Source organism: Schistocerca serialis, chromosome 2 (assembly GCF_023864345.2).
Source record: "Schistocerca serialis cubense isolate TAMUIC-IGC-003099 chromosome 2, iqSchSeri2.2, whole genome shotgun sequence".
Taxonomy (NCBI): Eukaryota; Metazoa; Arthropoda; class Insecta; order Orthoptera; family Acrididae; genus Schistocerca; species Schistocerca serialis.
Window position 1 is genome coordinate 458,838,844 of NC_064639.1, and position 24,695 is coordinate 458,863,538.

Genomic DNA, 24,695 nt, shown 5'->3' on the forward strand with positions numbered 1-24,695 from the left:
ATTTCTAAAATCGCTGAGGGAAGTGGCAACAAAACAAGTATGCATGTTGGTGTGTGGAATGTACGAGTCTGGTGATATACCACCTGACTTTCTGGAAAATATCATCCACCCAGTTCCGAAGACTGCAAGAGCTGACAAGTACGAGAATTATCGCACAGTCAGCTTAACGATTCATGCATCCAAGTTGTTGACAAGAATAATATACAGAAGAACAGAAAAGAAAGTTGAGGATCTGTTAGCTGACGATCAGTTTGGATTTCGGAAAGGTCATCAGGGAGGCAGTTCTGACGTTGCAGTTGCTAGTGGAAGCAAGACTAAAGAAAAATCAAGACAAGTTCATAAGATTTGTAGGCGTCGAAAAAGCGTTCGACAATGTCAGATGGTGCAAGATGTTCGAAATTCTGTGCAAAATAGGGTTAAGCTATAGGGAGAGATGCGGAATTTACAACAGAGGAAATAATAAGAATAGAATGTTTACGAAGTGCTCGGTTCAGAAAGGGTTTAAGACAGAAATGTGGTATTTCGCTCCTGCAGTTCAATGTGTACATAGTAGAAGCTATGACAGAAGTAAAATGGTTCAAATGGCTCTGAGCACTATGGGACTTAACATCTATGGTCATCAGTCCCCTAGAACTTAGAACTACTTAAACCTAACTAACCTAAGGACATCACACAACACCCAGCCATCACGAGGCAGAGAAAATCCCTGACCCCGCCGGGAATCGAACCCGGGAACCCGGGCGTGGGAAGCGAGAACGCTACCGCACGACCACGAGCTGCGGGCATGACAGCAGTAAAAGAAAGGTGCAATAATCGAATTGAAATTGAAAGGATAAGAATGATAAGGTCGCTGATGACATTGCCAGACGAAGTTACGGAATTCCGCTACCTAGGCAGTAAAATACACATGACAGACGGAGGAAGGAGGACATCAAAAGCAGATTAGCAATGGCAAAGAGGGCACTCCTGGCCAACAGAAGTCTACTAGTATCAAACATATACCTTAATCTGAGGAAGAAATTTCTGAGAATGTACGTTTGGAGCACAACATTGTATGGTAGTGAAACATGAGCTATGGGAAAACGGAAGCAGAAGAGAATCGAAGCATTTGAGATGTAAGGCTACAGGCGGTAAAAAAGAAGGGAGGAGGATCTAGTTTATCTTCCACCTGCCGAAAATTGCTCTTTTTTACATTGTAAAAACGCAAATATCGGCACAGAAAACGAAATCTCTTCTCGCTCATAGTAAGGAAAGCGTTGTGTTGACGACTGTGGGAGTCAGTACTGACACAAAAAAGGAAGGAGAGAAGCGGCAATGGCCGGTGGCACAAATCCAAATTGATCTCTACATACACTTGCAGATTAATAAAAGTCTTTGTTTCTAAAAAGGAAAGAAACATAACTTCTCGTTAAGAAGTGGCTTCGTGTGTCCCTCCCACGTGCAGTTAAATTTACTCTTTATTACTACTCGCAGAACTCAGTACTGGTGTTCTCGAAGTCTGCGACTGAACTGGGGCCCGACCAGGGATGGGCGGCTGATTAAGGCAGCGTTGACAGGGGGCGCTAAACTCTTGCTTCCTGGAGGCTTGGCGCTGCTCGCTCTTTCCATTGGCACGCAGGTCAGCACCTTCTTGATGCCGTTTCATGGCGCTGCGGTGGTCGATGTGCAGTGGATGCTCTAGGACTGCGCAGAAAGAACACACCAACCCACTGCCTTTAGACTTATCATCCACTTGTGTCAATTTTTTTTTTTTTAACAACACTTCGTACCAGTGTCATAAAGGATGCCAATGAAAGATCTTTTTTTCTGCACTATCTGTCGGTCTTGCATCTCTTTCTCTAGTAAATCTTGAAAGAACGTTTTCAATGTACATGTTAGTACAGGAAACAATAATGTGCAGTATGTCATCGTCAAGATACATATTTTAGTGTTCATCGAAGTTTTGACCGAATAAACCCTACTTTTACTTCCAGGAAGATTAATAATTATGTTACTCGCTGGAGTACCTGCGCACATTTTTAGAGTAACTGTTATGTACCATCTTGCTTCACAATCCTTTCACTACTGGTAAGAAAATTCAGATGATCTGGAGGCATCGCTATAACTAGGATCACGATTTTAATGATGAGTCATGCTTTTTCCTGAACTTTAGGGTGAATTTACAACAATTTATGCACCAATCAAGGTATTTTAATGTAGAAAAATGACTTTTATTATGCATATAAAGTCATACATACCTTTAGTAATAGGTAATATTTCGACCAGCTTTTGCCAAAAATGCATATATTTGTCGTATCTTAAAGAACACAAGAATAAAAACATGAAAATGCTGCTCACATGACAGTGTTTCAGATGGTATTGTCACAAATAAACACAATTACTTTTTTTCTTTATTAGGTCTATAGTAGATAAGTAGCGGAACACATTAGTCAGGCCGCTAATGTAAGACAGTTACGCGGAGTCAACAAAACGCTCTCGAAACCAACAAAAGCGGTTTCCGGCGTAATAAACATCGCACACAAGGTCACACTATTCAGTTTGAAAACAAATTCAGTCTGGCTCAACATGCCGAAAGTGAAGTGCTTCAAAAGCATGGTGTGAAGGTCTTCAGCATTGACGGGGAAATATTTAGTAACTATGTCAACTTACTAGTTAATGCAGAAAAGCAGTCTAATGTGCAACAACACTGTAATGTCGCCAAACAAAGCAGCTGTGTGAAGAAAAGTGATGAAAGCGACAGCAGATAGGTCCACCTTCATTTGTGCAATCATTCTTCAAGGATTTGCGTGAAATGATGGTATCTTGCAACGTCCCATTGGAGAAGCTGAAGAATCCTCTCCTCAGACAGTTCTTGGAGAAGTACACAACACATCCAGTTCCAAGTGAATTTACTCTGAGACAGAATTATTTATCCATGTGCTACGAGGAGTTGCTCGACAAAATACGGATTAGTGTTGTTGATCAAAAGAAATGTGTGTCCGTAGCTGAAAACCACCGATGTGGATGTGCGTTCAGTTGCAACTGTTATTGTCGGTGTCCTAAAAGTTGATGGGCCTGGAGAGTAAACAGTTCGACAATTGCGATTTTGTTTGACAACTCTGTGAAGTCAATGTGACCGGATTGCGTGAAGAGAGACAACGTTTTGCTGCTAGTGACGTATGGAGTTCCATACGTAGCTAAAACAGCCAAGGTGCTTCAGATTCTCTTCTCCAGTATGGTGGCTGTCACTTGGCTCGCACATGCTTTACACAGAAGAGGTACGATCAAATGACTCTGATGTGGACAAATTAATTTCCAGTGATAAGGAAATGTATTGGAAAGTTCCGCTACAGGTGCAGAAATAAAGATACCTTGTTTGGAAACATAGACATCAACGCCAACTTTTCAGTGGTATCAAGATGGGAAGCTGCTGGTACTCAACTGTTTGACACCCTGGATATTGTTAAACATACAGAGGGAGTTGTGTCGAGCTCGCAGTCATGTGATAGACAACATTAACAACAAGTTGCAACATTTTCTCCAGCGAATCCTGGATATTCTACAATGCGCAAAATCGGTGACAGTCTTTCTGGGAAAGCAACATTTGAATACAGTTAACTAAAATTGACCTGCAGGTTTCTCGTTGCCTTAAAATGTGCTCCTGTGGCGTCCTGTGATGTGGAGAGGAGCTTTTCCTGGCAGAAAACTATACTTGGCGACAACCGTAGATCTTTGAAAACGGAAAACCAGAAAAATGCAACTTGTGATCGAGTGCAACTCTGCAAAAACTGAAGATTGACAAGATGTGTTAACGAATTTGGAATACTTTAAAGAAGTTATGTGCAGCAGTAAAAACATGGTTTTATTGTTTGGATAGCTGTTATTGTTTTCTCTGTACTTCGCGTTTATTTCTTTTCCGAGACAAGCAGACATTACAAAAATGTGTGCTAGTTCGTTTCAAATTCTGCAAAAAGTACGCGCTACTAACAATTTGTTCAGAAGTCAATTTTGTCATACATGATATTCAAAGAAATCAACGAGAATATTTTTAAATAATCTTATAAAAAGTCGTATCTTTTGTCGTCCCAGCCCAGTCTTCCACCGTTTTGACATACAATTGAAACTATATCCAAACACGCTACTGCTGATAGAAACAAAAGTATGCTATTGGCGCCGTAACAAACACTACGAACATCAACAATAAATGTTCAGCTACTGAAAGGTGCGACTCCGAAAATCAACACACAGCAAGCTTGCAACAAACATCACTGAGAGACACATCTCACCCACGCATTTAATGTACGGTTAATAATATTAGGGGAGTTGTTGATATAATCGGTTCGTCTACAGCACTGGTCGTCAAACCACGGGCCGCATACGGCCCCAATCAGTACCGCATTAGTGCAGCTCAATGTTCTCAGCCGTATTTTACAATAATAAGCAATTAACAGCCGAATTTAAAATATTAAGAGTGTATTTTCCTTGCTCAATAACACTCAAAAATACCTACTGAGACAGTAATATTTTAAGATCTGCTTAATTTTAATTGAGGTTGGTGAATTCGGCTGCGGGCCAAGTAAACTTTGTCTCTTATGTAAGAGGCGGAGTGGTATGAGCGCGGGCACTGCAGAGTTAATGGAAGTGAGAGGGTGAATATTTTATTGTTTGTCTTGCAACATTGACGAGTCACGAGAGTGCGCAACTAGCACCGATCAGCTGCTGTGGTACAATGTCAAACGGGAGTAACAGGGATCTTGAATGCACATTATAGAAACGGTCTCTTCAAATGTGGTACGTGTTCGTAGCACGTAAAGTGCAATAAAATGAAGGCTGTTGTAATACGATGGAATGAGTAAAAGGAAAATGACGTTCAAGACATTTAGCAGAGATTTGTGATCGTGTCTCATATTGCAATAATAATTAGTATAGGAAGATCGGCAGGGCAAGGTGTGGTAAAGTGGCCAGGACGAGAAGTGACCATTGCGTATTTTTTGCCCTGAACGGCGCTGCTTCCTACCGAGAAGTGGTCACACTAGTTCCGATGTGAATCGCCATAGTTGTCAGTGAGATTGACAGAGGAAGCTTGTTCCGTTACGTTATAGTAAACACTTTTTTGTTTTGTTTTTGAGTTATTTAATGTAAGTTAAGTCATTTATATAATTCTTGTTACCTCACTTACCTGAAGAGTAATAATATTTTACAATATCAGTGTTTAAACAGCGTCTTTTGCATACAACTATAGTTCTTGTTATTTATTTCAGTTTGATAGTTTATTATGTGGATCACTAATACTGACATGGAGTCCGATCGGGAAAATTGGCCGCACTACTTGTCCGGCAAAGTGGCCAAGGTATCACTCCAATAAGAGTTAGTAATTTCCAAAAAACACACATAATACAACAAATAAAATTGACTTCTAAACCCTTCTGTGCCCAAAGCTATCATCCCCATTCCATGGCTTGTGAAAATTTTAAATTAACTAACTTATATTATTTAAAACCATCTCTGTCCTGTTATATTTGGCCTAACACAAAAATCTTTAATTGAAAATGCTCTGCTGTAGCTGCCGGGTGTTCTTTCAGATAGCAAGGCAATAAGACACCTAGAAAATGTGTCTGGGGGCGACGGCCTTGCCGCAGTGGCTACACCAGTTCCTATGAGATCACCCAAGTTAAGTGCTGTCGGGCGTGGTCGGCACTTGTATGGGTGACCATCCAAGCCGTCATGCGCTGTTGCCGTTTTTCGGGGTGCACTCAGTCTCGTGCCAGTTGAGGAGCTACTTGACCGAATAGTAGCGACTTCGGTCAAGAATACCATCATAATGGCCAGGAGAGTGGTGTGCTGACCCCATGCCCCTCCTATCCGCATCCTCCACTGAGGATGACACGGCAGCCGGATGGTCTCAGTAGGCCACTCGTGGCCTGAAGACGGAGTTAGAAAATGTGTCTGGGAATCAGAAAAATGAACATTGAATCCTGTTGTGATGGCATTAGCCACAGTTACCACTTCAGTATGGAAAATTGGTCACTATGTAAGCCTTCAGAAAGTTGCATATGGTTCTAGTACATTATTTTCTTCTTGTATTATTTTCTCTTTCACTTAAAAATATTTGGGGTTACACGTTATAAAATGTAGATTCAAAATGTGTCAGTTGAAAGCTTATATCAATAACCATATGTTTGTGAAAATTCAATTTCTATTCCAGCAGCCTCTTCCTCCCCCTCCCCCCTCCCCCCTTCCCTCCTGCTCCTTACCCGTCTTTTGTATGCGGCCCGAGATGTCACCCTACAATGTCAGTATTGGTTCTTATGCAGAAAAGATTGATGACCACGGATCTACAGGATCGGTTTAAGGCACAGGCAACACAAGCTACAACTTGGGGTGCCGAGCTGAGAGGGGCACCATGACCATGGACGCGACAACTGTAATATTTGTATACACGACATATTACAGTTATTAACGGCCACTTAGGGTGGCAAGCTGAGAGGGGCACCAGGGGTGCAACAACTGTGAAATTTGTATACAGGGCATACCACAACTAGTAAAGGCCTCTAGGGGGTGCCAAAATGAAAGGGGCACTTGTGTAAGATTTGTGTGCAGTGTATTTCACAATTAGTAGTGAAAACTGATATGGATGAGAGTGAACAAAGGGAAAAGGAGGAAGGGAGAGGGCACCAAATGATGGTCTTGAACTGGTCCCTTTCATCTAAGCGGAATCCTCGTACAAATAAATGTGTGTTCTGCTATCAGTCATCGGCAGCATGACTGAAGCATTTAGAGAGAGACCTGTGGAAGTAGGCCTTCCTTATGTATTTTGCTGTTATTCTAGCAGGAGCCTGCTGTTGCAGGTACAGACACTGCAGCTGGCCCTGGAGATTTTGCAGATGCGTAGCCCAGCAGTACCCTTCCTTGAAAGGACTGACTCTCTTCATGACGACCTAAGCTATGACAATGGTACCGAGCACTGCACGATACCCAAAACTAACAACCATCTTGCCCTTGCATTATCTGTCGCAGATAGCAAGAAACTGCTACTGTTCTTACTACCCGACCAGACTGTTGCAGAGGTTTTTTTCCCTTGGCACTTGCTGTGGCACTTTTTTCTCTCTGCCCTTGAAGCACAGCTTTGGCAGGGGTGTGCCAGATCACTGCAGAACAGCTCTGCACCAAGGCAACTCATTTGACATTTTGTCATAACATGGAAGAAGAAAATTGAAAACTGCAGTTTTTGCACATCCGTGGTTTTGGCATAAGAGGGATGATATCGTTTAAAAGTACTACAAGTATCCATACTGTAAATATGGAAACATCATTGCAATTGCTGCTCTGCTAACTTATGTTCTCCATGGATGAGTAGAATTTCTACTTTCTCTTCTTTGGTGTGCATTGTACTCACACAAATTTTCAACTGAAGACAGTTGACTGAATGCATGGTGTGCATTACCCCTGCTTTCCATTTATTTATTGTAAGCTTCAGTAAGTGGACAAGTTATGTTAGTCCGGGTACATGCGCTGTACAGGAGTGTCAAAGTACGCTTCTTAATAAAATCAGGTTTATGTGAATGGTACACTGGGAAACATATTTGGACAGATCTTCAGGAGAGGAAGTAGATGACTAAATAAAAACTATTATTTGCTGTTTAAAAAAAGAATGCTATTTATATCTTTGTAATGAATGAAGTTACAAGAAAGGCACTCATTATAGTTAATGTACCCCTGGTAGCTAAACATCATTTGCTTGATACATTTTTTATTATGCTTCTGGACAAAAAGTTCTTTGGGGTGGTTATAATAAATAAGACACCCTGCATATACCACAAGCATTTATTTATATCAAGACAGAAAAAAGATTTAAATATACAGATTGGGCAAAGTAAAACTGTCACAGAAAATATTTATAAGGTTGACATGCGGCTGGCCATAGCCACCATGACATTGTTGCAGTGCTGTGCGTTGCAAACTTTGCTGGAGGTTTCACAAAAACACTTCTAGCCTTAAAACTCTTGTGCAAACAGATGTGCACACATCTTCCATGAGTTGTACTTTGCATAATGCTCACAATGAACTTGCATTGTTTTCTTGCAAACACTATTTTGAGTTGCACTCTGCTGGTCGCTTAACACATCTGTTTCTCTCACTCATTGTCAGATGTAATCACACAGTAGCGTACTAGGTACTGAGCACACAGGAGTTATACATGTGCACATGACACACAGTAACAGATTGGTGCATTGAAATCACAGTTTCCAGCATTTTCTGTAACGGGCAGATCTGTTCATTAACAAGGGTCAGTTCCACGTCATTCTTGTAAATATTTTCTTAGTCGGTTTTTATTTCCTCACCCTGTACAATATCATAAAAATACTTCAGCAGCAGGAACTTTTTTGCGTTTAAAACAGTACTTCATGTATTTTTCTGTACTTGTGTCCCAGCTTACCATTTGGTAAGATGTAGCCATCCTACTGGTTTCCCAATATTCCTTTGTGCTATTTGTTGGACAGGCAGAAATTTAGAAAACACTTTAATTTCTTTCTCAAATTATCTTTTTAATCTCTGCTTTAAAGGGCTGAGATAGCTTACTGAAAATAATTCAGTGGCATTTACAGGATCTTTATCCATTAGTTGTATAGCTTTGCTTTCTGTGCAATGGTCATTCCTTTTCCTTGTATTGTACTCATGCACATCACAATTTAATTGCTCACTGCAGTTTTCTTCACAAATAAAATTGTGTAATGTATGTATAATATAATAAATTCTTTAAATGTGTTCCTGTAGAATTGTCTTGAGGAGATTTCAGCAATGTATCCGATGGCATTTGTAGAATTAGGAGTCTGTTTGCATGAAAGTTTGTAGTACAATTTCATACCAGAATACACTAAGATATGTGTAAAAAGATCAACCTACAGTAGTACAATTTCTGTAAAACATCTTTATTTGTAGTGCTGGCTATTTTCATCATTAGATATCCATAAGCTTGTTTTCAAGTACATTTTTTCAGTGTTTGGTTCCCATGTCATATATTGGTTCATCACAACAGGTAGTGTCTCTGCAGGCAATGTTACTGTTAACCTTCACATCTGTAATATTGCTTTAGATGTTTTCCTCTCCCATAATTTTTTTCTGTGCAGTCCACACTTTAGAAATTTCTCATGCATTATTACTACAATAAACGTTATTTTAAATTTACTTTTCATTTTCAGTTATTTTCTGTTTTATGCAAGATTTCATCATTATTTCATATTTGCATGGCTGTTTATGCATGAAACCCTTTCCATGACTGCCCAACACAATGCATAATTCATCAATCATGCTGTTTGTCTGCTTCTCACCCACCTGTTTACTTTCATTTTGCTTGCCAAAAATTATTTACAGCCAATGCTTATACTCTACCGGTCTATTCAAGTTTGTTTCATTTCTATCTTCTTGTCAACAGTTCTAATCTATTCATTGTAAAGAGTTTATCTAAGATCCTTCCTTCTTGAATTAATTTCTGGGCTAACAAACACACAGTCTTTTTCTACTGCTCTGTTACTTTTCATTTTTGTTTTCAGCCTGTCAGTTAATTTAGTGTGGTCACATCTTATCTGATTATTTCCAGGTCCTTTTCAGGTGAACCCACTACACAGTCCTTGGTAGGAGCCTCATGTTTTGATGAAATTGGTTTACAGCACCATTACTTTTGACACAAGTTTTTGACTCGCACTGCACTCAGTGAACTCCAAACTTATTGTACAGTAGTTATTGGTGGCTCAGTGGTGAAATGCCACATTAAAAAACCAATGGTCTCGGATTTGATTGGTCAGTCTAGGATTTTTATCTGCCACTTATCACATCTTTCATGTATGGCAATGTTTGTTGATGTGAAAAATGCCAAGTCACACCTTTGTTTGGAATCTAAGTTAAACTGTAGGCCCCTCTATAACTGGTTGGCTAAGTCAGTTCAGAAAGGCAACCACATGTCACCTCCAACAGGACCATGCCTATTAAATCATTGTGGTATTCAAAACAGTCTTCAGATTGATGACTGCTTTATTTATTTGTATCCAGAAGAAAAATACAAATCTGTACACTTGCACATATACATTGCACTGTCTGTCTACCAGATGAACCAAAAGAAAGAACAGATAAATTTCATATAGAAATAAACAAGTCACAGAATAACATAAGATTCACAGTGCAAAAGGAAAAAAATAACAAAAGGGAACTGGTAATTATTCTTTCACGCAAAACTTACAGCTTCAACATCATACTGTTATGGCACCCCATATCCCTACACTTCACCTCGGAGTTAGCTCAATATCAACGAACTCTTTTTGGTGATGAGAGACCAATGTGAAAGACAAGAACATCAAACGTCTTTAAACTGTCTAATTCAGTCAGTGTTAAAATCAGAAGCAACACAGTCTTAATTCTTGATGGTAGGTTTGTCTTGCACCAAGTATTGTGGAATACTAATGAAATGTTTTCCTCCATCTTTGAAAAGTACAAACTATGCCAAAAACCACTTTGGGTCCAGTTGCACCATAGTGTTTGATGGACGCCCTGAGGAGTGAGTTGAGAAGAGGATAAACTCTGCTGAATGTGCCTAAAGAGACTGCATTGTGTCATCCACTTCTGTTTTATTTGATGGGACAATGTCACAAAGTATGCCAAAAGAAAATTTCTTAGCAAACAAATTCAATAAGGAATGTCTTATCTCAATGTTGACAGTAGATTTATGTGGTAAAGGGTATCGAGTCAAGCAGGCCATTGAGGTGGCAGACACCTTGACTGTTGGCACATCCATAGAAAATCAAGACAGTGAGACAGTGTCTTCATTGTTGGGGAAGATATTAATTTTTTTGGTGCTGCTGAATGATCACATAGCTAATAGCAGTGAGCAGGAAGAACCTGTCACCAATATCTTCCTTATTAAACCTGGAAAAATGGAACCAAGACACATACATTTACACCCCCAACAATTCTAAACTCTCTGGAGAAGCCAAAAATAATGTGTCATTTCATCATGCCTTCAGTGACTGTGTCTCCACCTCTGCATTTTTTCAACAGAGCAAAATCAAATTTATAAACACATTTCAAAAGAATGCAAACATCCAACACTTCATCTCAGACTTCATGGTTCCCAGTGCCACTCCTGATAAGGTCACTGACATAAGAGTGAAGTTCATTGTGCACATGTACAAGGCTGGCAGCTCCAGACCTTTTGAGGAAATTTGTCTGCAACTCTTCCAGAGAGATATATCAAAAATTAATAACTATAATTTGGTTTCTCCAATGAAATTTTCACTCTGCAGTACAGTGTGTGCAGATATGAAACTTTCTGGCAGATTAAAACTGTGTGCTGGCCTGAGGCTCGAACTTGAGACCTCTGTCTTTTGTGGGCAAGTGCTGTACCAACTGAGCTACCCAAGCACAACACATTAACTATGCTCACAGCGTTACTTTAACCTGTACCTCATCCCCTGCCTCCCAAACTTCGCAGAAGTTCTCCAGCAAAACTTGCAGTCCTGGCACTCCTGGAAGAAAGGATATTGTAGAGACATAGTTTAACCACAGCCCCTGGGGGATTTTCCAAGAAAGAATGTTTCATTATGAAGAGGTATGCGTACTGATATGAGACTTCCTGGTGGATTAAAACCTAGTGCCAGAGCGAGACTCGAAATTGAGTCCTTTACCTTTCATGGGCAAGTGCTTTACCAACTGAGCCACCCAAGTACAACTCATGACCCATCCTCATAGCCTTACTTCCACCTGTACCTCGTCCCCTGCCTTCCAAACTTCAAAGAAGTTCTTCTGCGAGACTTGTGGGTTAGCTCTCCTGGAAGAAAGGTTATTGTGGCTGTAGCTATGGCTAAACCACGTCTCTAAAATATCCTTTCTTTCAGGAGTGCTAGTTCTACAAGTTTCATGGGAGAACTTCAGTGATGTTTGGAAGGTTGAGGTACCGGCAGAAGTAAAGCTGCAAGGATGAGTCAGAGTCACACCTGGGTAGCTCAGTTGGTAGGGTAATTGCCCGCAAAAGTCAAAGGTCTTGAGTTCAAGTCTTGGTGTGGCATCTGCCAGGAAGCTACATTCAGTTTGGCTTGTTTGCCTCCCTCCAAAGCCATTGCTCATCAGCACTCTCTCAGGATATACCTGCAGATTCAGATTTGGAGCAACAATTAGTGGGATTCATTGAAATGGGGATGGAAGACCCCAAAAAGCAGTCTGAGCCCCCTTGCAATGATCCACCCACTACTGCGCTGGAACTGCTGAACACAATATCCCGTATGTGCAAGAAAGGGTGCCAAGCAGCTTGGTTCAGTATCAGGCAAGTGTCTAAAAAGTGCTTGGCTATATGCAACAATTGTAAGGAGCTCTCATGCCTCAATTATCTAACACAAGAGGACATCTTCCTTGATTCAACACAAATCAATGATGAGATTGACGTCATCGAGGAGGAAAGCAGTTTAGATCCCGTGCCAGAAGGAGGCAAGTTGGAGGATGACATTTTCTCCTTGGAGCCATCTTCCCTGAAATGCAGAAAATATAAAAAAGTAAACTGCAAATTAATGTAAATACAGAACTGCTTAAAGAATGTAAGAAAGTATCTCTCATCAGTTTTTTATTGTAGCTGAAGTATTTTTCTGTTAATAAAACTTTCATTTGATTTTTTTAAACCTATTTGTCATCATTGTGGGCTGGAATGGTAATTGGTGTTAATACATAGAGCTACCTACTGTAATTGCAATTAAATTTGAACATTTGGATGAATGTGGATGATTTGGAGTTCAAATTTAATATGACTTCACAAAAAGTCTTAGCAGGATTTTAGCACAATTAATACTTCCACGTTTTTATTTGTATCTTTGTAAATGAGTGAGTGAATTTTAAAATTTAGTATATTATTTTACACAAAATTTGATGCTCTACAATTTCCATGCTTCACACTTTTCACTTGGAGTAGCCATTTTTGAGTAGCAACCATTGGAACATGAACATAACTCACTTTTCCATCAAGTTGGTAAACATCGCTGATCCTTAATGACCGATTCTGGCTAAATGGCTGAAATGATTTTTAACTTCTAAGAAGGTATTTCTGTGCAAAATTGATGCCCTTTCAATTTGGGGCTACAAAAATTTTCAGTAGGATATATTGTTTTCTAGTAAACAAATGGGAACACAAGGAAGATGCATACTGGTCATTTGTGCAATAATTGCAAATGAAGCTGGAGCAGTAACTTTGGCAGCTTTATGTATGCAAATTCTACAATGATTGTGTTGCCTTGGTTCGAAACTTCCCATTTCCTCAAATGTCATAAGAAGACGAGAAAATGTCCATCTGGAATGTGGAGACTTACTACTGTTCATATCTTCATAATGAACAAAGTTACGAGAAAGGCAATTGTGCTGGTCAATGTCCCACTGGTAGTTAAACCACATTTGTTTGATACACTTTTTAGTTTGCTTCTGACAAAAAGTTATTTGAGTGGTCAACATAAATGGAACACCTTATGACCTAACATCCAAGAGAGAGAAATTCCAGGAAGGGTGCATATACCAACTTAAATGCCAAACTTGTTATCCACAGATGGACAAAGACCTGCTCTAGGTTTTCTCATGCATTATGGTCTTCAGCTGTATGTATCTATGTTGCTCCTACACATTTTGTATTGTCATTTACCCACCTTTTATTAGTTCATAATCTTGGGCTTTCCTTATTGATTAGAATCCATCAAATAACTTCCTTAGTCCACCCTTATCCACTCCCCCAGTTTTGTGTTTTGCTCACCATCACTTACTTTCATAACAGTCAGAATTACAGCATCTTATTCTGTCTGTTCCCTGATCAGTTGACAACAGCATTTGACCAGTGATGGAAGCTTTTAATTTTACATGTGGCCTGACTCCAGCATGTAATGGTCAGTGTCATGTCAACTTATGGCTTGGTTTCAATGAGTGTATGTAATTTTGGCCTTCATTTCCAAATTTTGTGGCCTTTTTACAACTGTTTAAGCTGTTTGATGATAAGTGTTTGATCGTGTGACTTTAGACACAAAACAAGTTATGACAACATAAATAAGTCAGTTGTATTTATAGAAGATTTTCCTGGGGAAATGAAGAGTGAAAGATGAATTGTCTATGATGAACCTATAGAGTTGCTGGAAAATAAGGGACACAGTAAGAAGCTGATGAAAGATATTTGTAATTACTAAATTGTTATGGTATCTAAGGCCTAGAATATTAATCATTCTATAACCCAAAATATATGCTCATTAGACATTCAGAAAAACATTTTCATTATCAGGAAGCACTATTATGTGATAAGTTTAATATCTCATCATTCCATATTGTTATTGAAAAAAAGATTAAGGAACTAATGTTAATGGTTGTTCAACAGCCTATTTCATGGAAAGAAAATGATGGTGGAGAAGCTGTTCTGAATATAGGTTGTGAATTGAATGAAGAAGTGTTGAGATATCCATGACATTTCAAAGGCTTTTTTTTTTTTTTTAAAAAAAAGAAGTTTTAGTAAGGAAACTTATTAAACCCCCAAACTAGACTCTAAACCCCCATCTGTAAGTGAGATCCAGACAATACTAAATCATATGGAAAATTTCAAGGCATCAGTGGAAAACCGGAAACAGCCGAATTAGGGAAGTATGCTAGCAAAAATGCAATTGTCTTACTCCAGAAACTTTTTGAGGAGATATGGAAGAAAGGAATCATTCCAGAGGAATGGAAAATGGCCCTGATACAACCTCTTCACAAAAAGGTCCTAAATCTGGTCCCAATAACTATAGAGGGATTTCCCTGTGGAAGATACTGTCCAGAGATTTACTAAAAAGAGGAGAATCCCAGTTTAGTTGCCAGGTTAGGGAGTATCAAGCAGGGTTTAGGAAAGGAAGATCCTGCCCTGAACAGATCTTAAACCTCAGAAACATTTTAGCATATCAGAAGCAGAGGGCAAAACTGTATATAGTGACTTTTGTAGACTTCCAAAAAGCTTACTATTCCATAGACAGAGAGTCGTTGTTCAATATTTTGGAGTAGTTTTGCTTGGATTCTAAACATCATAAAGGAGACACTCGTGAATACGTCCTCTAAATTTAGATTCATGGGTGAACTACTGGAACCTTTTGAGATCAGTACAAGGGTCCGACAAGGGGTGGTCTCTCACCCCTGCTGTTTAACTGTGCACTCAAAAAGGTTGTGAGGGAATGGAATGCAAGAACGAGAGGGGGAATAAGACTTGGAACAAAAAAACAAAGGAATCACAGTTATGTGTTTGGCATTTGCTGACGACATGGCAATGTTTTTCAGAAATGTGGGAGGAGGCTAAAAAACAAATTGTCGAGTTACAAGAGCAAGCAGGGAAGATAGGACTTAAGATTTCTTATGAAAAAAATGAAGATTATGACGAATATACTAGATACTCCTAACAGAATTAAAGTAGGAGCCAAAAAATAGAGGTGGTTAGGAGTTTCAATTACCTAGGGGAATGGATTGAATGGAACAACCTTGAAGGGAAAGCACTGGAAGCAGGAAGGAGCAAAATGGAACTAGCTTTCCAGAAAACCAAAAACACATACAATAAGAAAGCCCTCTCTTGGAACACCAAAATAAGGTATTGTAACATAGTAATTAAGCTGGAAGCACACTATGCATCAGAGACACTAGTCATGGGGAGGAAAGGCCAAATGGAGAAATTGGAAATCAAGGAGAGGAAAATTTTGACGAAGGTCATGGGTCCCAAATTCCAAAGTAACAAAGAAGTTTTCTATAGAAACTCCAGATTACCAAAGTCATGGTAAAGAATGGTACAGCAAATACTGTGACCAAAGACAAAACTAAGAGACTCCAAGTTAAGATCAACACCAGGAAAAAGCGATTCAGATATCAGAGGAGGAAAGAAAGAATAGAATGAAGAACTATTGGGAGAAAAGGAGAGCACAAGCATCTAAGAAGTGATTGATCTGACATACCCCAAAGATGGGTGATTGGAAGTGGGGGGAAGGGGGGGGGAGGGGAAGGAAACTTATGCCTTGCTGCCTCATAATGGCTATAAAAACCAAGTGGAATAATAAAAACAAGAAAATTATGATGAGTGAGCAACAAGATGATGTGAAATTTGAGAAATGAAACTCCTGTCAAATAACAATATTATGAAAAGGATAGTTGCTACTCACCATATAGCGGAGATGCTGATTCACACATAGGCACAACAAACATACCGTTCCAAAATGAATTTTTGGCCAAAAAGGCCTTTGTCGACACACACACACACACACACACACACACACACACACACACACACACACACACACGCACTTCAACATTATCAGATAACTTTAAGATCTTTTTACATGCAGGTGATATAAGATTGTTACATATTTACAACAGGAACAGGATAGTATAGAAAATAATTTTCTTGAGAGAATCTATTCTCCCATCCTCGGTTCATGGCTAACAGAAAGGCTCTTAATTTCAATAAATCACAATTTGTATTTTACAGCAAGGACTTATTTAAAAGAAACAGCAGTATTTTTTCTAGTGAACTCAAAAATGTCCATAATCTCCATGTTATGCACACATTCTTAGTTATTGTTCAAAAAAGAGTGCAGCACTTTGCAACAAACAACATTTTTTGAGTTCACTGGAAAAAATACTGCTGTTTCTTTTCACTATAATGTACCATAGATCCTCAAACGAAAAAGCTGCCCAGTATTTGTCCGTCTGCAAGTAGGCTAGCAGGAGTGACTGATAAAACTACCATCCAAAATCATTGACATCCATCTCTTGTAGAATCTTAGAACATATTCTGAGCTTAACTGTTAGGTGGCTCCCTCTCATTCTGAGACTGAATGACCTGCTCTACTTTTCTAACATTTTCCAAGTTATCCTTCTGCCCTCCCTCAGGAAGAAACTAATAGTTCCAAAAGCTGCGATAATGTCACAAACATTGATATGCATCTATCAGCAGTACTAATATTTTGCCTCATGAGCCTAAGTACTAGGCAGAAATTCTGTGTTAGATATCTACCAAAATTTAGTTATCAGCATAGTTTGAAAGATGTGCATGAGAGAAACAGACATGCAAAAATCTAACTGCAGAGTGAAAGAGCACATCATTGTTACAGGTTTAATAGAAACATTTGTGAGACAAGTTTTCCATTTACATTGTTTTGTAAGTATATGTTGATTTTTAAGAACTTCTGTCAGCTTACATGAAATTTGTATAACATAGATTGAATACATCAAATGAAACCTAATTGTTCTGTGAGGGCTCAGCTGAATTTACTGCTTGTAATTCCTAACAACAAGCTTCTTATGCAAATTGAAAATAAATGCAAAAATATTCATCAGTGAAATTTTATTGTTGCAGGAATTAATGAGCCTTATGCTGAAGGCCCTAGTGATAAAACTGACAGAGAAAGAGGAGCTGTTACTTCCGATAAACAAACAAGGTAATGTCAGAATGTGTTATATGTTCAAACTCTTTTGTTAATGGTGGTGGTGGTGGTGATAATAATAACAGCAAGTGGATTTATGTTTTCATGTACTTATGTAACTGATAATTATAGTTTACTTTAGTGTTTACTCAAGTTTGATCTCCAGTGTTTGAAATCTTCTTAATGGTTTTAACTGAAAAGTGCACCACATTGTAGCTTGTTGTAGCACACAAGTTTTGCTTTGAATTTTCCAATCCCAAAGAAAGCAGGTGTTGACGGATGTGTGAATTACCGAACTATCAGTTTAATAAGCCAAGGCTGCAAAATACTAACACGAATTCTTTACAGATGAATGGAAAAACTGGTAGATGCCGACCTCAGGGAAGATCAGTTTGGAATCCGTAGAAATGTTGGAACACGTGAGGCAATACTGACCCTACGACTTATCTTAGAAAATAGATTAAGGAAAGGCAAACCTACGTTTCTAGCATTTGTAGACTTAGAGTATTCCAGTCAACATTGTCAAAAGCTTTCTCTCTTTCAAATGCTGAAGGTGTCAGGGGTCATATACAGGGAGAGAAAGGCTATGTACAATTTGTACAGAAACCAGATAGCAGTTATAAGAGTCGAGGGGCATGAAAGGGAAGCAGTGGTTGGGAAAGGAGTGAGACAGGGTTGTAGCCTATCCCCGATGTTATTAAATCTGTATATTGAGCAAGCAGTAAATGAAACAAAAGGAAAATTCAGAGTAGGAATTAAAATCCATGGAGAAGAAATAAAAACTTTGAGGTTCGCCGATGACATTGTAATTCTGTCAGAGACAGCAAAGGACCTGGAAGAGCAGTTGAACAGAATGGACAGTGTCTTGAAAGGAGGATATAAGATGAACATCAACAAAAGCAAAACGAGGATAATCAAATGTAGTCGAATTAAATTGGGTGATGCTGTGGGAATTAGATTAGAAAATGAGACACTTAAAGTAGTAAATGAGTTTTGCTATTTGGGGTTGAAAATAACTGATGATGGTCAAAGTAGAGAGGGTATAAAATTTAGACTGGCAATGGCAAGAAAAGCATTTCTGAAGAAGAAAAATTTGTTAACATTGAGTATAGATTGAAGTGTCAGGAAGACGTTTCTGAAAGTATTTGTATGGAGTGTAGCCATGTATGGAAGTGAAACGTGGACGATAAATAGTTTAGACAAGAAGAGAATAGAAGCTTTCAAAATGCGGTGCTACAGAAGAATGCTGAGAATTAGATGGATAGATCACATAACTAATGAGGAGGTATTGAATAGAATTGGAGAGAAGAGAAATTTGTGGCATAACTTGACTAGAAGAAGGGATCGGTTGGTAGGGCATATTCTGAGGCATCAAGGGATCACCAATTTAGTATTGGAGGGCAGTGTGGAGGGTAAAAATTGTAGAGGGAGACCAAGAGATGAATACACTAAACACATTCAGAAGGATGTAGGTTGCAGTAGGTACCGGGAGATGAAGAAGCTTGCTCAGGATAGAGTAGCATGGAGAGCTGCATCAAACCAGTCTCTGGACTGAAGACCACAACAACAACAACAACAACAACATAAGAACACACCTTTACTAATATTTTTGGCCTCAAAATTGTTTGCATTAGTAAAAATATGTGTGTGGGTGTGTGTGTGTGTGTGTTTGTCAGAGAGATAGATAGAGAGAGAGAGAGAGAGAGAGAGAGAGAGAGAGAGAGAGAGAGAGAGAGAGGGTGAGGGGTGGGGGGGGGGGGGGGGGAGGGATTGGGAGGGGGGGGGAATTGATCTGTCCCATCACCAACTGTCCTTTCAGTCTTTCACTGCTCCCTGTTCATTCCCTTTCTACCCTTTTCAAGCTACCACTTCATCCTGCAACAAAATATAAAAAATGATTTTAACTTTTTATGACTGAGTAAAAATTAAATGGTTACTTACTTTGGTAATATTACCAGCAGAGGTATAAAACTCAAATTATTAATACAAATAAACATTGCCTTTTATGTAATTTGCTTAAACGGGGAACATAAGGGGGTGGGTGTTGAGATGTTATATGGACAGTGCCCTTCTCTACACACAGCCACTCTTCTTTATGTGTACATGTTAAGGTCACAAAGAATGATGATAGATGACAGACTTACACAGGTTGATATGTATGTAGATGCACTGTGAGATTGACTGTGGTAGCAGTTTGAATAGCCTGGTACAATAAAGCTTTATGTAGTTGTTCTCTAATTGTTGAGTTTGCCATTTGCACGACAGCTGCCTGGTCCCTGGTAGTACAGCCTAGTTAGGTGTTGGTGTAACATTCATAGCTATCCCTCAAATTGGTTGGTGTAATTATGAGTTAGCTTTTTTTTAATGTCATAAAAATGTTTCTTTTTTAACCCCAGGAATATCAACAAGAAAGAGGGGGGCCTTTGAGCCCACCTTTTGTAAACATTGTTCTCTAGTCTAGCACTTTATATTTTAAAATAAAAAAGTACTTTTAATGAATTCCTCTATCAGGTTCTATAATCGATTTAAACTTTTGCAGTTGAACTTAATCAAGAAACTTAGGTGAAATTATGGTAGTCATAATGTTGTTCCCCCTCCCCCTTCCCCCCTCTCTGTGCTCTGAAGTAGTAGAAGATGTGACTTTCCACAACGAATTTTATGTTAAATATTTTCAAGTTCTTGACCCAACTTACACATCAGTGTCTTCTTGTGAAGTATGTTTTTAATGAAAGTCAAAAACAATAAATTAACAAAATTTGTATTACAAAAAAATATTTTTGTTGTGGCATAAAGTACATCCCCCACACCCAACTGCCCATGCTATTGATATTACACTTTATGAAAAATGTGTTGACATTGATAGGGTTGACCCACTTTCTTGAATGTACATAGATTTAGTGAAACACTTGAGTTATCTCCACGGAGCCTCAATTTAAGAATCGTTTCTGCAGATAAAGGCACCCAGGATGATACCATGTATCTTGACTTACAGAAGCCATTTGATGTAATTCTGCACTGTCGTTTATTGAACAAAATATGAACTTAGTGTGTATTGGATCAGATTTGTGATGGAATGTAATACTTCTTAGCAGACAGAACTATGAGTATTGTGGGGCTGTCACTGTGTGCAATATATGTAAATGATCTAGCAGATAATGACAGAAGCTCCATGAGGTTTTTGGCAGATCTCAGCATGGCATCTGCATTTCCTACAATGAGTTTTATGGGGTCATTCCACTTTAGGTCAATTTTATGGTCGATATTGTTCCCAGTTTTTCACCAATAGTGTAATCAAATGATAATAGATATCTTTGCCTATTTATCTGCAATATGTGACATTTATTTATACCCAATTTCCAGTCCTTACACCAATCATCAATCTTCAGCAGCTCTTCCTACATTTTGCTGCAGTTTTGTGGCATTGTAACTTTCCTGTAGACAACAGCATCATCATCATCATCATCATCATCATCATAGAATATATGCCTTATCTAATTCGTGCATTAATCCTTTCCATCACTATTTCAGTAACTGTTGACAGTTACTTTTGAACAGTCTCACATTTCTACTGATCCTTCACACAGATATTTGTGAACCAATGAATATGTCAGCATTTCATCTCCATAAACTTCAAAGACCACCCCTGTCATTATTTGGCCATTTAGAGAATTTATAATGTCCTCCTGAGATCCTCCATTCCATCTGTTCACTTGCCTTACCCTCAGTCCCAATGCTGACTCTTCTCCCCATCTCATTGCTACCCCACGCTGTCCCTATTTTTTCATTAACCTGCCACCCGCTCTATCACCTATTCTCCACATTATCCTCACTGTCTCTACTTTTCTGCCAGCCCTGTTTCATTCACTCTCTCTCACCTACTATCTGTTCAGCTTTCCTTTGCTCCCTGGTCATATTTGTTTGCAATGCCAGCTCTCAAGTCTCACAAGGTACCCCATTCCTGTGGCCATTTCTGAAGTTTTTTTAGTAACTTCTATCTCTTTTCCTTTTACTTAACTGAAACAAATCCTTTTAATTACATTGTAATGTGAATTAACTGTTGTCTGTGTCTCACAACCCACTTATTTTGTCATGTTCTCAGTGTACATTTTTTCTTATGAGAAGTCCCCTCCTAACTGTCTATAATTTTACATAAATAGTTTAATTGTGTATATTCTTAATACTGTGCTGCAACTTCATAAATAGTTGACACTTCTAAAATATTGCTCTACAGTATAATTAGGAAAATGAATTTGAGTCATAAATTTAATTCACATATCATTTAATTTATTCTGCTTTGTTGCAGGGGATGTTGTAGAAGATATTTGGAATGGCTGACAGAGTCATTACATCCAGTCAACTTATGCCCTGAACTAATATGGCCACTTAAAAAACTAACAGCTTTAATTCTTTTACTGCTGTTTTGGGGGGCAACATATACTCTAATTAGAAATGAGATAGCACCAGGAGGAAATATTTTCACCTTACTGATGCTTTTCTTATTAGCTTACATTGTGGGGCAACTTGTGTCATTGATACGGTTGCCTCCTCTACTAGGAATGCTACTGACAGGCATAGCAATTCGCAATCTTCATCTCTTCAATTTGTCAGGGGTATATATGGAAGTTGTTTCTTCACTGAGGTATGATTGCAAATGCTGTTCGTCATATTATATTGCCTTACTTTACAAGGAAGTACTACTAGATACACTTTCTCACAATATTTTTGTTGCAGGAAAATTGCTATGACTGTCATTCTCATCAAAGCTGGTCTTGGTTTGGATGCTCAAGCCTTGAAACGTCTTAGTTTAGTTGTTATAAGGCTAGCATTTATACCATGTCTGTTTGAAGCATCCACTGTTGGTCTGGTTTCTCACTACCTGCTTGACTTTCCATGGCTTTGGGGTTTTCTACTGGGGTATGATATAAAATTTTATGTATTTATAAGTATTATGTATTAATATTATGAAACTAGAAAGTATTGGGTGGGTTACAAACAATGGACTAAGTAAAGAGGGCTGTATAGTTGAGACACTCAGTAACAGGTTGGTGGTTACTCAAAAAAGAACCTCTTTAATACAACACAGAAAAGAAGTTGTTCCTTAGAGCTGCCAATATGTCACAGTAATGTTGCTTTGTGTGTCTGTGTGCTTTGAAGAATAAATTAGTTTCATAAGTTGAGGTACCACATTTCACCTTGCAGTTCATGACATTGTTTTATGGTAGATGGTTGCCTTTACTCATTCCATTGTTTATGCAGTATTATACACTTGATATAAAGTCTGACATTTTATGTAGTAAACTACAACAAAGTAAATATAAGATGTTATATTCATCAGATGCAAACAGAAGTTCATATAAACAGTAGCTGTTAGGGAAAAGATATCTTCATCTAACAAAGCGATCAAGGAATTGACGATTAATGAAAATAATCAGGTTCTGAAAAGATAATAAACTGGGTGGATAAAAAATCTACTCGCCAAGCAGCATCAGTGCTAAACACATACTGTGTAAGAGGTAAGGAAATGTGAAGCTTTTGGAGCCAGTGGCACGTTCTTCTGGCTGAAGGGTTGAAGGGAAAGGAAGAGGGATGAAGGAAAAGGATTGGGAAATGTTTAGGAAATGGGGAGAGTTACGGAAAAGTCACTCAGAACCCCAGTCAGGAGTGACTTACCAGATGGGTTGAGAAGGAAAGGTGCTTTCTGCCAGAAGAAGGAGCCACTGGCTATGAAAGCTTGCACATTTCATTGACTTTTATATGTGTTTTTTCCTGCCACCATTTGGTGAGGAAATTTATCTGTCCAATCATATTATTATAATATTAATATAATACAGGGTGTATCAAAAAGAATCATTCAGTTGTTCTGAAACTAATAAACAGGTACTGTGAATTTTGTTTTTGATGAACGGGAAACTCAAAAAGATTCTTTTTTCATACCTTTTCATACGTGTTCAAAATGCCCACCCTTGAGAAGCACAGCTTATGTTAATGTGGTATTCAAATTATTCCCACACTGCAGCGAGCATATCTTGAGCACCAGCTTCCACAGCTGCTGTTATGCAGTGTCTTAGTTTATTCATTGTTGTTGGTAACAGAGGCACATAAACAGAGTCTCTTATAAGCGCCCACAAGAAATAACCATATACAGTCAGGTCTGGTGACCGTGTAGGCCAGTAATGTAGGGCTTAATCATTTTGTCCAGTGTGACTGATCCATTGTTCAGTAATCCTTTATAGATCTAAAAATTCTCACACTTCCAGATGCCAGTGGGATGGTGCCCCATCCAGCTGGTAAATAAGGTTGTTCAAATCAATCTCCAACAGTGGGAAAAGAAAGTTCTCAAGCATATCGAGACATGTACTTCCTGTAAAAGTGTTCTCAGCAAAGTAAAATGGACCATACACCTTTTTGCATGAAATTGCAAAAACCCACATTAAATTTTGGGAAGTCCCTCTCATGTTGTACAAATTCATGTGGTTGTCCCATACTCCAGTATTTTCACATTGTGACGGTTCACGAAGAAAACTGTTATCCTCCACTCCACACATCGTTGTTTGTCACCTTCACAAAGAGCTTGCAGCAGCTGAATTTTGTATGGTTTCACATGTAGAAGTCAACGCAACACACGCCAGATAGACATCAGGGGCATGTTGTGCTGTTGAGCTGCACAGTGAACTGATCTCTGTGGACTCCTTGTGAAACTGTGGCAGATGTGTTTGACGTCTGTGTCAGGCACTCGAGGATAGCCCGGCAATTTGCCTGTACATAAAAAACCTGTTTCTTGGAATTGTTCATGCCATTGTCAAATGCTCTGTGCTGTAGGAGGATCCACACCATACCTGATACGAAGGTCACGCTTAACAGTTATTACTGATCTGCACTGCACAAAACGTAGACCACAAAACACTTTCTGTTTCTCGACACCATTTTTACTAGAACTGAAGTGGGCACTCACTGCTGCTACCTAGTGGGAGCCGTGTAAAACTTGAGAGTTTGCTCTTTCCAACAGTACGTTGTTGAGGCACATATCTCAAATAACATAATAGTTATGATTTTTTAAAATTGAATGATTATTTTTGATACACCCTGTATAATAACAATATAAGTCGACTACCAGCTCAGAAAGAGCAGAAAGAGCACATAAAAATTTTCTTAAAAACAAATGATTGGTGTTTCTTAACTGCCAACAAGTCCACATGGACAGAACTGAGAACATCACACCCAACCATTGGTAAGATATAAAACCCAATATCTTGAGAATGAAATGAGATATCCTTCTACTCTCAA

At 38.8% G+C, this 24,695-nt stretch overlaps 1 protein-coding gene across 1 annotated transcript in view; it reads left to right on the top strand.

Annotated features, from left to right (window-relative positions):
- Positions 1 to 24,695, top strand: part of LOC126457359 (sodium/hydrogen exchanger 9B2-like) — a 100,130-nt gene that overhangs the window by 30,740 nt on the left and 44,695 nt on the right. Inside the window, exons 2-4 of the mRNA XM_050093592.1 lie at positions 17,345 to 17,426; positions 21,715 to 22,050; positions 22,143 to 22,325. Coding sequence (XP_049949549.1) covers positions 17,345 to 17,426; positions 21,715 to 22,050; positions 22,143 to 22,325 — 601 coding nt within the window. The remainder of the gene's footprint in view (positions 1 to 17,344; positions 17,427 to 21,714; positions 22,051 to 22,142; positions 22,326 to 24,695) is intronic.